Here is a 13,368-nt window from a genome sequence, read left to right as displayed (position 1 = left end):
TGTTGGTTCCAAAAGGTGTCTTGTTTGATCTTGCTGCATTTTTAGTTATTTTCTTTACCTTTTTTGAGAAGCATGGAGGGCCATAGAGTTGAAAATAAGCCCGGGAGTGAAATGGGACCAGTGGGAGGGGGTGCTGGAGACCCCTTCGGGGCTAGAACCATTACTACAGTTAGGTTGGATGGTGCAAACTACTTGGAATGGTCACAATCTGCAAAGATGGCCATTGGGGCTCGTGGGAAATTAGGGTATATCACTGGTAAAGAGGTGACACCCGAAACTAGCAACTCCCGGTGGGTGCAGGAAAATTATATGGTGATGACTTGGTTGTGTAATTCCATGTTGCCACATATAAGTAAAAATTTCTTATGGGCAAACACTGCTAAGGAGATATGGGATGGGGTTGCAGAAACCTATTCAAAAAGGGAGAATGTTGCTAGGGCTTATCAACTGAGAAATCAGATTATTGCTACAACGCACGGAGATAGATCTGTTGCAGCCTATTTTTCAACCCTTAAGACCCTGTGGCAGGAGATTGACCATTTGGAGACCTTTGCTTGGGAAACCACCAAGGATGCAGCTACCTATCAGAGACATTTAGAGAAGTATAGGGTGTTTGAATTCCTTGCTGGCCTTAACCCCGAGTATGATATTGCACGACAGCATCTTCTTTCCAGGGATAGTGTCACTCTCTCCCAAGCATATGCCTTTGTGTCAGGGGAGGAGTGCAAGAGGGATGTGATGATGAAAACCCAAATTTCTTATCAGTCTGCCATGGTAAGTGTTGTTGAACCTAAACAAAGTGGCGGTGAAATCAAGAAAGAAGACAAAAGAGACTTGGTTTGTGACTACTATAAGAAGCCTAAACATACAAGAGATACTTGCTGGAAGCTTCACCCACATCTTGTGCCGACTAGATTGAGAAATAAGAAGGGAAATGCACACATGGCAGTTACCGGTGACACTCCAGCCCCTCCTACTATAGCTGCTTTGGAGTCTGTTGCAGCTGCTGCAGTAAGGGTCGAACTTGAGAGGTATGGGCTACTTCTGAACCAGCGAGATACAGCTAGTTCCAATTCAGCCGCAAGCGAACAACAAAGTATAGGTGGCACTGGTGGAGCTCACTCTACCTCCTTTGCTCACACAGGTATTTCACACGTCACTGCAAATTATGTTTCCACTTCAGGTAAGGAGGGACCTCCTTAGATTATAGATTCTGGAGCCTCAGAGCACATGACCCATAGCTCCACTATTTTTTCCTCTTACCAGCTTTGTCCTGGCAGAGATAAGGTCTCCACAGCTGATGGATCCCGTGTTCCTATTGTTGGGAAGGGATCTGTCAAGATTAATGATTCTATTTGTTTACCCTCTGTCCTTCATGTTCCCAAATTGAGCAAGAATTTGTTATTTGTTAGTAGTTTGACTAAGAATTTGAACTGCTCGGTAATTTTTTCTCCTGGACGTTGTACTTTGCAGGATCTGGATTCAAAGAGGACGATTGAGAGTGGTCGTGAAGTGAATGGAATCTACCTCCTAGATGTTCCCCCTCACCAGAGTCATCATGTTAGCAGGGACAGTGACTCAGAATCTTGAGTCAGATTATTCTTTGGCATAATCGTTTGGGTCATTTGTCTTTTTCTTCTTTGAGTTCTTTGTTTCCAAAACCTTTTGAGTCTGTTAGTCTGTCAAGTCTGGAATGTGAAGGTTGTCAACTTGGAAAGCATTGTAGACATTCTTTTAAACCTAGTAATAAAAGATGTTCTTCTTCTTTTGATGTTATTCATTCGGATGTGTGGGGTCCTTACCATTTTCCTTCTATGGGAGGCTATCGCTATTTTCTTCTATTTGTGGATGATTTCTCTCGATACTCTTGGATTTACCTAATGAAATCCCGCGATGAAGTACTATCCTTGGTGCGGCAATTTCATCAGATGGTACTAACACAATTTGGAACAAGAATAAAGGTGTTCAGATCTGACAATGCCAAGGAATATTTTGAAAGACATATTGCCTCGTACTTGTTAGAATATGGTGTCGTTCATCAGAGTAGCTGCTCCTACAGTCCACAACAGAATGGTGTTGTAGAAAGGAAGAACAGACACATTGTTGAGACCGCAAGAAGCATGATGGTCACATCTACAGTTCCGGTTCGGTTTTGGGGTGATGCAGTTCTCACTGCAGTATATCTGATTAACAGGGTGTCTTCTCGTATACTTGGATTCAGCACTCCATTCAGCCTTCTTTTTCCTCAGGGGGGAGATGTTTCATGTTCCTCTCAGGGTGTTTGGGTGTGTTTGCTTTGCACACATCCTTGGTCCTCACCGCTCGAAACTTGATCCCAAGGCAAAGAAGTGTGTCTTCCTTGGATATGCTAATCAGAAAGGGTACCGCTGCTATGATCCAGTCTCTGGGAACCGATATGTTACCATGGATGTCACCTTTTTTGAATCCACGTACTTCTTCTCACAGAATCCTTCTCAGGGGGAGTGTTTTGAGGAAGTAAGTCAGTAGTCTATCCCTCTCCCAATTCCAGTCCCTGTGTTACCTCCTGTGCTTGACCACCACCCAGTGCCACCTACCTTGCCACCTCCTTTGCGCTCTGTTTCTCAGCATTACTCACAACAGAGACTTCACAAGGCGGTTGATTCCACTACAACAGAACTCAAACCACTTCCTGTCGATCCCTTGGAGACTCCAGATTCGGCTGATATGGATTCAGGTATTCCTCTTGATCCCGCTACTATTTCAATTCCCATTGATCCTACTAACTTTGTTACCGATAACCTTGATCTCCCTATTGCTCTTAGAAAAGGGAAGAGAAAGTGTACTGCTCATTGTATTTCACAGTACTTATCCTACAGTGGACTTTCTCCTTCCTACCTTGCTTTTCTCTCTTCTCTTGATTCAGTGTCTATACCCAAGGGTGTTAGTGAGGCTCCCTCCAAACCTGAGTGGAAGATAGCTATGCAGAAAGAGATGGAAGCTTTGATTAAGAATCAGACATGGGACATTGTGGACCTACCAGAAGGCAAGGAGACAATTGGATGCAGATGGGTTTACACAGTAAAATATAAGGCAGTTGGAAGTATAGACAGGTACAAGGCAAGACTTGTCGCAAAAGGATACAAATAGACCTATGGCATTGATTATTTAGAGACCTTTGCACCAGTTGCAAAAATGACCTCCGTTCGGATACTCCTTTCCCTTGCTGCCTCGTACTCTTGGCCCTTGTTCCAATTGGATGTGAAGAATGCTTTCCTAAATGGGGATCTTCAAGAAGAAGTGTATATGGATCTTCCTGTTGGTTTCTACAATGATACTGAAAAGGGAAAGGTATGCAGGCTTAAGAAGTCACTATATGGCTTGAAACAATCTCCCAGAGCATGGTATGACAGATTCAGAAAGGCCTTGATTGATTTTGGCTACACTCAAACTCAATCCGATCACACTTTGTTTGTGAAGCACAAGGGATCTTTGGTGTCAATCCTAATTGTTTATGTGGATGATATTGTTGTCACTGAGAATGATCTGAGTGAGATTGATAGTCTGAAGAGGAACCTACATAAGGAATTTGAAATTAAGGATCTGGGAGAACTGAGATGCTTCTTAGGCATCGAAGTTGCAAGATCGAAACATGGAATTTTTATCTCTCGAAGGAAGTATGTCTTGGACCTTCTTCAAGAGACAGGGAAGCTTGGAACAAAGGCAATTAGCACCCCTATTGATCAGAACCATAAAATCAGTGCAACAGAAGGTGAACCAGTAAAGGACATTGGGAGATATCAGAGACTTGTGGGTCGGCTGCTATACTTGTGTATGACAAGACCAGACATCTCCTATGTAGTGAGTGTAGTAAGTCAATACATGCATGCCCCACGAGTCCAGCATTGGGAGGCAGTTGACAGGATCCTTTCTTATCTGAAGGGACATCCAGGCAAAGGCATATTGTTTACTGATCATGGACAGTTGAAACTAGAGGCTTATACAGATGCCGATTGGGCAGGATGCCTTGATGACAGGAGATCAACTTCAGGAGTGTGCACCCTAGTTGGGGGTAACCTGGTCCCATGGAAGAGTAAGAAACAAACAATGGTGGCAAGATCAAGTGTTGAAGCCGAATACAGGGCCATGGCGCATGGAGTTTCAGAACTTCTCTGGATCCGTTCTCTGTTAGAAGAAATTGGTGTACAGGCAGAAGAACCCATGATGCTATATTGTGATAACCAGGCAACAATTAACATTGCCCATAACCCAGTCCAGCATGACCAAACTAAGCACATTGAAGTGGATAGACATTTTATCAAAGAAAGGGTAACTTCTGGAGAAGTTTGTCTTCCATACATTGCTTCTGATATGCAGCTCACTGATGTTCTCACAAAAGGTGTTGCAAAGAACAAGCTGGAGCATGATCTACGCAAGTTGGGAATGTGTGACATTTACTCCCAACTTGAAGGGGAGTGTTGAGTGGGCCGGTTTGTTTTGTTGAGTAGCCTGGTTTGTCTTTAGTTTGTGACTATTCAGTTTTTATTTTTTAAAGTTGTGACTATTCAGTTTTAGTAGCCGCCCTACTAAGGGCATCCTTGTAATATCTCATCTTTAAGTTAAATATAAATATAATGAGGGATCAGCGGCTAGGGATAATTTTCTCATAACTCTAGTTGACCTCTTACTCTTTTCTTCTTCTCCTTCCTTCTCTACTACTGAAATCTTCACCTTCCCCCTCTTTCTCTCACAAGAAGCTTGATTGAATCAGCAAATAGTGATTTCTACTATATCTAAATGTATCCATTTTCATTGCCATAGTTCGGTAATCCGTAACAAGGGAGAGATTGAGGACGCCACCAATTGGACTAAAATGGGATTGGAAAAATGGAGGAGTGCATCTGGAGTCCTATGTGATAGGAAAATATCACTTGAGGTAAAAGGAAAACCTTATAAATCAGTTACAAGTCCAAAATTGTTTATGGAGTAGAGTGTTGACAATCAAAAAACATGTCCAAAAATGTCTTAGTAGAACAAAGTGAATCTTTAGATCGATGAGTGGGAAACCTAAAAGGGGTGGGAAAAAAGTGGACATATTTGTGAGAACCTGAAAGTTAGCCCCAATAGGTGATAAGAAGAGAGAAAGTAGACTAAGAAGGTTTTGTCGTGTGCAGAGAAGACCATTTACAGCACCAATGTGGACATATTTGTGAGAACCTGAAAGTTAGCCCCAATAGGTGATAAGATGAGAGAAAGTAGACTAAGAAGGTTTTGTCGTGTGCAAAGAAGACCATTTACAGCACCAATGAGAAATAACTAATTACTATAGTTGCTCCCTAAGAAATCCAAGACCATCAAGGATAGGTGAAGTCTTCATGTCCTCAAATTCTGCATTGGCTTTGAGGAGATTGACGAAAGCATGAAAATGCATATCTAAAGTGTGCTCAACAATTGACATTTGTAAAATAAAGAGCTTAAAAGTAATATTTTTCCATAATAATTTTATAAATGTCAAATTTATTATTTGTGCAATTTTTATGCTGAATGAATTAATAATTGAATGGAGGAAAGCCCAAACATAGGTCCAAGAAACCCAAACCCAAGTTCCATGGCCCAAGTATGAGTGCTGATTCGTTTCCCGTTTTACACTAAACAGAGTCCAGTATTTTGGCCATATCTTTCTTTACAGATGTCGAAATTCGGTGATTCTTGAGGCTATGGACAGCTAAGAGATAGAGCTACAATTCATCTGTTGATAGATTTCTCTAAATCAATCTCTATCTAGGCGAAAATTGGGGGATAAGACGCGGATCCAGGCTGAGCAGATTGAGGAGCTTGGCAGCACAATAAAAAAGAAAAATCTAACCTAAAAGGGGGACGACTTCCAAAGGTTATTTTGGCATTATTTTCTGAGTCTTTCACAAAAGAGAAGAGGGGAAGAATGGCGTCCAAGCACGGCTAAAGCTTCAGCAAGGCTAGGGAGGATCTTGATCGATGAGTTTTACTTGTTATTTTACTTTCATTCCTTGAGAGATTTCAATGTTTAATTTTGTTCTTGAGAGATTTCTTTTATTATTTTGATAAACCCTGAAGTTATATTCTTCAATTTCGATATAAGATTAGTCATGCTCTTTTTATGTTCAATTTGTTAGAAAATAATTGATTGGGTAGATTTATTTTATGAGTTGATCCTTTACTGCAATACTGTCAATCTGATATGTTGTTGTTCTTGGGTAGCTTGTAAGAATAGAACATTTTGTTCTTCATCGAAAATTAATTCTCTCAAAACAAATACTTTTGTTCTTGTCATTGGTTTCAAAGTTATATTTTCCGATTGTTTGTTTGGGATGTGAAACTTGCAATTGAGTAATAAATAGGAATCAAAGTCGAGACCAGTTAAGCAAATCGATCAAGTGAATCTCGAAGCCTTGTTCATCACAATACTACTTTTCATCCTTTAATCATCGTTACTTTTATTTAAATATTTTTGCTCTTCTTTTTATTTTTAGAAAATCATTTTTTCTAGGTTATTCACTCTTAGCGATAACTCCTTTTGCTGGTTTAATCAGCTTCTCTGTGGATTCGACACCTAAAGCTACGCTTCAACGACCACTTAGCCAAGGGTAATAATTTTGGGCGAGACAGAGATCATAATTGAAGGAGACTTCCAATAGTAATTAGTTAGCTGAATTGAGTTACTCATTAGGAACTAGGAGACTATCATTTATTCCTAAGGCAAGAAGCCTGATATCCAAGCAGAATATTCTGTTCAAGTGGATCTTGAGAACAACTAGTGCAGCTGCTGACTTGAAGCTGGGGTGGATGTAACAAGAGATCCCTTGTGTTCATCTGTCTCCTTGGCAGCTCAGGGTTCATGCCTCATGTATCTTTGTTGTATAGCCCTTCCATCTTTGGAGACCACTATTCTCATATCCTTTCCTATCTTCTTAGTAAATTATTGAAGTAATCAAATAAATGTATCTAAACATACAGATGGAATGCATTATGAAGATCCCAATTTATGAGAATGAACCACTTTAGCAAGCTAAGAATGTATTACACCTTAGAAATTTCCAATAGAATCATTAATTATACTTTCACCTATGAGATTGAGACATTATCAATTTATCTATATGAACAATATTGCAGTCACTTTTGTCAAATACATGATGCTACATCTGCTTTGACAAGATACATTTTGAGAGATATTACTATAATTTGCATAAATGTCCTTCAGAGGCAATATACCAGAAAAGACAATACAAAATACCTCTATACTTAGCAATGTTAGTTGTTGACCAGAACCAACACTAGCAGGATCACGGAATCCAATTTGACTGAGAGGAGTAAGCTTTGATCTATCTGGACCGGAAATCTGTGAAATATCTAGCCAGCTTTCAGGGCATTCCTTTTCTTTTATATTCGTTTCACTGTGGAATTCTGTTGTCACCCCAGGATGACAGAGATTGACTTGTTTCCTGGAGCTCCCTTGATTCAAAAGATCCAGGATAGGCTTCGTATGAGATAAGGAAAAAGACTGTGGCAATGTCTCACAACAAGCATCTGACTGAGAACCTTGTAAAGTTATCAGACCACTAGACGAGACAGACTGGGGGTCTTGAAACTTATCCTTCACATTGAAAATATCTAGATAGTTCTTTGATTTTGGAGAAGTCTCTGATACTCCTGCATGGGAATTCTCTCTCAGTGTGTTCCAAAACCCAAAAGATAGTAAAAATCTAAATGTAATTGATATGGCATATATTTAAGCTGTTTACATTTCATACCTTTGGCTTCATTTAGTAGCCATTTAGAGACGCAGTCAACAGATGGTGGTGCATACACAGGTGTCAACAAGTATAAGAAAGATCCATCATTTTGACAGTGAGTGGGGACACCATATACAATTTCTTGTTGAAAATTAAGCTCTTTATTTTTGTAATACTTGTCAATTTTGCCATCTTCTTGACATTTGTCTTCAAAAAATAGGATAAATTCATCCTCACACTCCCTTTTAACTGCAAAATAGAGATAAAGAATTAAAGATTAGCTAGAGGGGTCAACAAAAGAACAGAATGAATATGTAAAGAAAATGAAAAAAAAAATGAAAAGAAAGAATACAATAAAAGGAAATTAACTTACTTTACTTGAATAGTATGAAAAGGAAAATCAGTATAAATGGATTAAACATAGCAGTGCTAGAATACAAATTGCAGTTTAATCCAAAAACATGAGTACATAACAGTAAAAAACCATCAAACCACCACAGAATTTTCAATAAAAAAGGGTATTTATAAATGTGCATCAAACCCTGAGTGTAAAACATGTACTTATCCAGATAATCATTATTAAGGAAAAAGAGAAGGTATAGTTTACAAGAAACGTGGGGAAAACCACCATCTAAAAGATAATGTGGAGACAAGAGACTAATCTCTCTGCATGATAGTGTTCCCAAAGAAATATAGATTTTTTCATAAAATTTGATTTTCAACCTTTTCTATCATTAACATATCTGAAATTTAGTGATATATGTAGAAGACAGTAGATAGCATTTTCCAGAGAGCATAACCCATTATTGTTTATAAGTGAAGTTGTTGGTTCCTCCAACCCATAATCATGTTAGTACCAAAAAAACCCTTTATCATGTCAATTGTCAAACCAGGCCCTAAAATCCAATACATATCTGCCCTGCCAACACCGTGTCTAGTGAAAGAACCAGTTAAGAGCTCGATGTTCTCCCGACCCATATGAATGAGGTTTCATAGATGGGGCAGAACTATTCTGTTCCTCAACTTTTTTGCCTATACAAAAAAGCCAACTAACCATCCAACCTAATATTTGATCGAATGCCCAAGCACTAAGATACTGAGATACTCCCATCAGTCTTTATATAAGTAGCAAGAATGAAGAAGAAGAAAAAGAAAAAGAGGTAGAAGAAGAAAAGAGGAAGAAGAGGGTTCTTTCAAATGTGGGGTGTGTAACTGTGTATGTGTTACTGTTCACACCCACACATAATATTTATAATATTTGAGAAAATTACAATAATGCCCTTATTTGGTCACCCAAATACAAAAGAGGATAAAGACAATTACAACACAACGTATTCTCAACACTTCCCTTCAAGCTGAGCATAGATATCCATCATGCCCAGCTTGGCTAAATTACTGTCAAACTTTGGTTTGTGGACTCCCTTGGTGAGACAATCACCAAGTTGGTCTCCTGTTCTCACAAAGGGTGGGCAAATCTCTCCATTGGCTATCTTCTCTTTGATGAAATGTTGGTCTACTCTACTTCTATGTGCTTTATACGGTCATGTTACACAGGATTATGAGCAATGTTCATAACTACTTGGTTGTCACAATAAAGTCTCATTGGAGTATCTATCCGAATTCCCATTAATGTCAATAAGGTCTTTAACCAAAGCAACTTAGAGACACCATGTGTCATTGCCTTGTATTCTACCTCTGTACTAGAACGTGCAACAACAGATTGTTTCTTGCTTCTCCATGAAATCACATTGCCCCTACTAAAGTACAATAGTCGGATGTAGATCTCCTATCGTCAACAAATCTTGCCCAGTTAGCCTTTGTTTAAGCCTCAATCTTCAAATGTCCATGGTTGGAGTATAGAATCCATCTACTAGGACAACACTTCAAATATGCAAGAATTGTGCTGACAGCTTGCATATGAGAAGTCCTGGTCATGCATATACTGGATTACCACACCATCTACATAGGATATGTCAGGTCTAGTCAAGTGGTGAAGGAGCCAACCAACTAATCTTTGATAACCCCCGCCCCCTGTTTGGGAGTATATCTCCAACAGTAGCACTCAACTTGTGATTAGGATCAATTCGGGTATCAGCAGGCTTGCACCCCAATTTCCTAGTAAAATTCGTTTCTTTGATCTTGCAACTTCAATACCAAGAAAATATTTGAGATCACCAAGATCCTTAATTTCAAATTCAGAAGCAAGGAAGGATTTCAACCGATTGATTCCCAGATCATCATCCCCAATAACAACAATATCATCAACATACACAATTAACATAGTCACACATCCATTAACTCTTCTTATAAATAGAGTATGATCAAGCTAAGACTGTGAAAATCCAATCTTCAAAACAGCCCTTTTATCTATCAAACCAAGCTTAAGGAGACTATTTGGGTCCATACATCGCCTTCTTTAGATGACAAAGTGTCACTGTCAGGGAGGTTCACCCCTGGAGGCAATTCCATATAAACCCCTTCTTGTAGGTCCGCATTGAGGAAGGCTTTCATTACTTCCATCTGATATAGAAGCCAAGATTAGTGGGTAGCCAAAGGAATAATCATCCGGATAGAATTCATTTTAGCGACAAGAGCAAATGTTTTCTAATAATCAATGCCGTAGATTTGAGTATACCCCTTTGCTACCACAACAGTGTAAACCTGTACCCATAAAAGGGTTTTCTGCTGGGAGGTGGTGCTCCAAAAAATCAAACTTTGGACAAGCTTCAAAAAAGAAGGCCAAATTGCTGCATGTCACCTCATGTTTTGTAGCCTTTGCCTGGGCTGTTGTGAGACAATTACACACCCATTGTTATCTCGTCTTTTTGCTTCTTTTGTTTGGATTTGGTGCTCGTCTTTCTTTAGTTTCAGGTGGACTCCTCCTTCGGATGTGGCACAAGAGTAGCTATCCTCTAGTTGAGGACATTCTTAGAGTTTGGTTGGGCTTGTGGCTGGCTAAGCAATGAAGACTACAAAGCCTTGAGGTTGAAGGAGATTCTAAGTTACTATTAGGCTAGACGCAAACAAACAGCTTGGGGGTTTGAAATTATAGACAGAAAATGAGGGAAATTTTCCACTTAGCAAGGGAACTGGGGCAATCTTCAAATGGTCTAGGAGGTCAGCCAATGGTTTAGCTGATACTTTGGCAAAGCAAGGAAACCCTTGGGGACATTTTTTTTTGGGTTGTGTGGTAATCATTGAGATAAACTAAGGGGTCAACATTTTGTGGGTAGTGACAATTGTACTCATTAACCTAATGTTTTAATGAAAGTTATCGTATACAATAAAAAACAATATAAACCCATTTGCACCCAACAGGAATCTTGTCCTTGGGAAGAGAAACAATCTCCCAAGTTTGGTTCTTTATGACAGCCTCCATCTCCTAGTTCATAGCTTCTTTCCATTGAGGTAACTACACTGCCTTTGTAACACTATGAGGAATGAACACAAAAGAGATAGCATAAATATAGGCACAATAGGAGGGCAAAAGAGTAACATAGGAAATATAGTTAGTAATGGGGTAATTGGTTGTGCATTTCCGCTTTCCTTTCCAGATAGCAATAGAAAGATCAAGATCAAAATTTGAGACATTAGGTTCAATAGCAGATGTGTTAGGTAAAAGATTACGTGAATGCGAAAGTTAAGATTGTGGTGGACACTTAGCAGATGTGTTAGTCTAGAGTAAGTAGCAACAACTCTGTGCCAAATATCTTTAGCAATGGATAGGAACATACAGTTATGGGCAAGAACAGGAAAGCAAAAAGGAGTTCAAAGTAGGTAGTCTAGAGTAAGTAGCAACAACTCTATGCCAAATATCTTTAGCAATGGATAGGAACATATGGTTATGGGCAACATGAGATTGCATTGAACAAGCTAACCATGACATTACTAACGAGTTATGTTGCTCCCATTTAGCAAATTTGGATCAGCAGGCTTCGGCTTCACTTCCCTCCTTGTAATAAATCCCAACTTACTACTTCCTATGATGGTAAATTTAGTTGATTGGGATCATTCCAAAAAGTTTATCCCATAGAGTTTCATTGTAGTTATCATGCTATTAGAGGTGCCCACATTTCCAAGAAGCACAATGAAGGTAGTCGGCACATCCTTGGACTGCTCCATACCTATCGATAGCCAAAAAAAGGAAGCCCAACAGCAAATCAACCAAAAAAAAAAGGCCAAAACACGGTTGGAAGCCAAAAACGTGGGCAAAAGCTAACTAGCGGCAAATTACATGGAGAGAAAAATCTCCCAAAAATTTTCTAGGGTTTAGAAAAATACGAGACCTCTTCCTATTAATCTAGAAACTTGAAACAAGCCAATGAAACTTGGTTTTATGCAGAAAAAAAAAAAAAATCTTCAAGATTACAGAGAAAGATCCAACATCAAATCTGGATTTTTAGCCATTTTTTATTGGAAAAATCAAATTAGTTCATAGAAGCTTCAAACGACTACAAGAATCATCCCAAAATATTTCTAAAATCAGGGTGCATCAGACCCTACCAAATTCAAGAACTGATGTCGCCACATGTACAGACTACTAACGTCATCCGGTGACGGTCTGACATCAGTTGGTCTCCCCTATAGTCTAGGTCAGCAAAAAAAAAGTCGTCTCACAATCAAGAGGTTCTCTAATACCAAGTAGGAAGAATGAAGAGAAAGAAGATGAAAAAAAGGGTCCGTCTGAATGTGATGTGTGTGTGTGTGTTATTGTTCACACCCACACATAATATTTCTAATATGTGAGCAAATTACAATAATGCTCTTATTTGGGCACCCAAATACAAAAGAGGATAAAGACAATAATGCTCTTAAAAGACAATGTATTCTCAACAATATAAACTATCATCTGCCCTTTCCCTACCCCAACTACCAAATCTAATTTAAGACATAGTCAACAGACACCACTACTAGTTGAAGGGATTTAGGAAGTCTTGATAGCCCTTCCTATTCAAAAAGGACTCCTCTTTTGATGAACAATGGAAATATCACACTTGTAAATTTTGGGCCACATCCTTATTCCTTGTGGTCCCAACCCAACAGGTTCCATATAAACCAATTATCTAATCATTCCCTTGATATTCTAGGTTCCTTTTAAGTATAAAGCTAAATCTTTCATTTGTACGAAACCAAAAGTTAGAAATGCATGCATTTGATTGGATCATTTGCTAAAATGAAAATTCGTAATACATCAGGACATCCCATAAGTAAGATTATACAATATTAAATCCTAGACGAGACAAAAAAAAAAACATTAGAAAATCATTATAGAATGTTGAAAAAATGTCCTCTTAAGGGCATACCAAATGATACGAAAGTCCATTTTATTTTGATAACAATGAGTTAGAATTCTTTGCACCATTAGCAAAGCAAAAGAACAAAAAACAAGTCTAAGCATGCCAGATAAATGTTTAGTAGCTTAGCCTTGCTGGTGCTAGATATTAAGAACCTGCATTATTTGTTCAAGATAGGTGAGGTGATCTCATAGAGGCGTTACATACTACAAACCCCAGGAACAATAGACACTTTTCAATCCATGCATGCCACAAGAGTTTGTTCTTCTTTGTTAACTGTCACATCAATATTACCTAAAATTACTATGCATTTTCATATCACAAAA

General features: G+C 38.9%; 1 protein-coding gene across 4 annotated transcripts in view; it reads right to left on the bottom strand.

Annotated features, from left to right (window-relative positions):
* The window catches only part of REV3 (recovery protein 3), a 139,523-nt gene that overhangs the window by 51,509 nt on the left and 74,646 nt on the right, over positions 1-13,368 (bottom strand). For all 4 annotated transcript variants that reach the window (XM_010245254.3, XM_088900856.1, XM_088900855.1 and 1 more), the window contains 2 exons: positions 7,767-7,997; positions 7,250-7,665 (listed from right to left, as the gene is read on the bottom strand). In XM_010245254.3, coding sequence (XP_010243556.1) covers positions 7,250-7,665; positions 7,767-7,997 — 647 coding nt within the window. The remainder of the gene's footprint in view (positions 1-7,249; positions 7,666-7,766; positions 7,998-13,368) is intronic.

The sequence above is a fragment of the Nelumbo nucifera genome, chromosome 3 (genome assembly GCF_055504915.1).
Source record: "Nelumbo nucifera cultivar China Antique chromosome 3, China Antique-T2T, whole genome shotgun sequence".
Taxonomy (NCBI): domain Eukaryota; kingdom Viridiplantae; phylum Streptophyta; class Magnoliopsida; order Proteales; family Nelumbonaceae; genus Nelumbo; species Nelumbo nucifera.
Note: the sequence above shows the minus strand (reverse complement) of the source record. Positions and strands in the feature narration are given on the sequence as shown.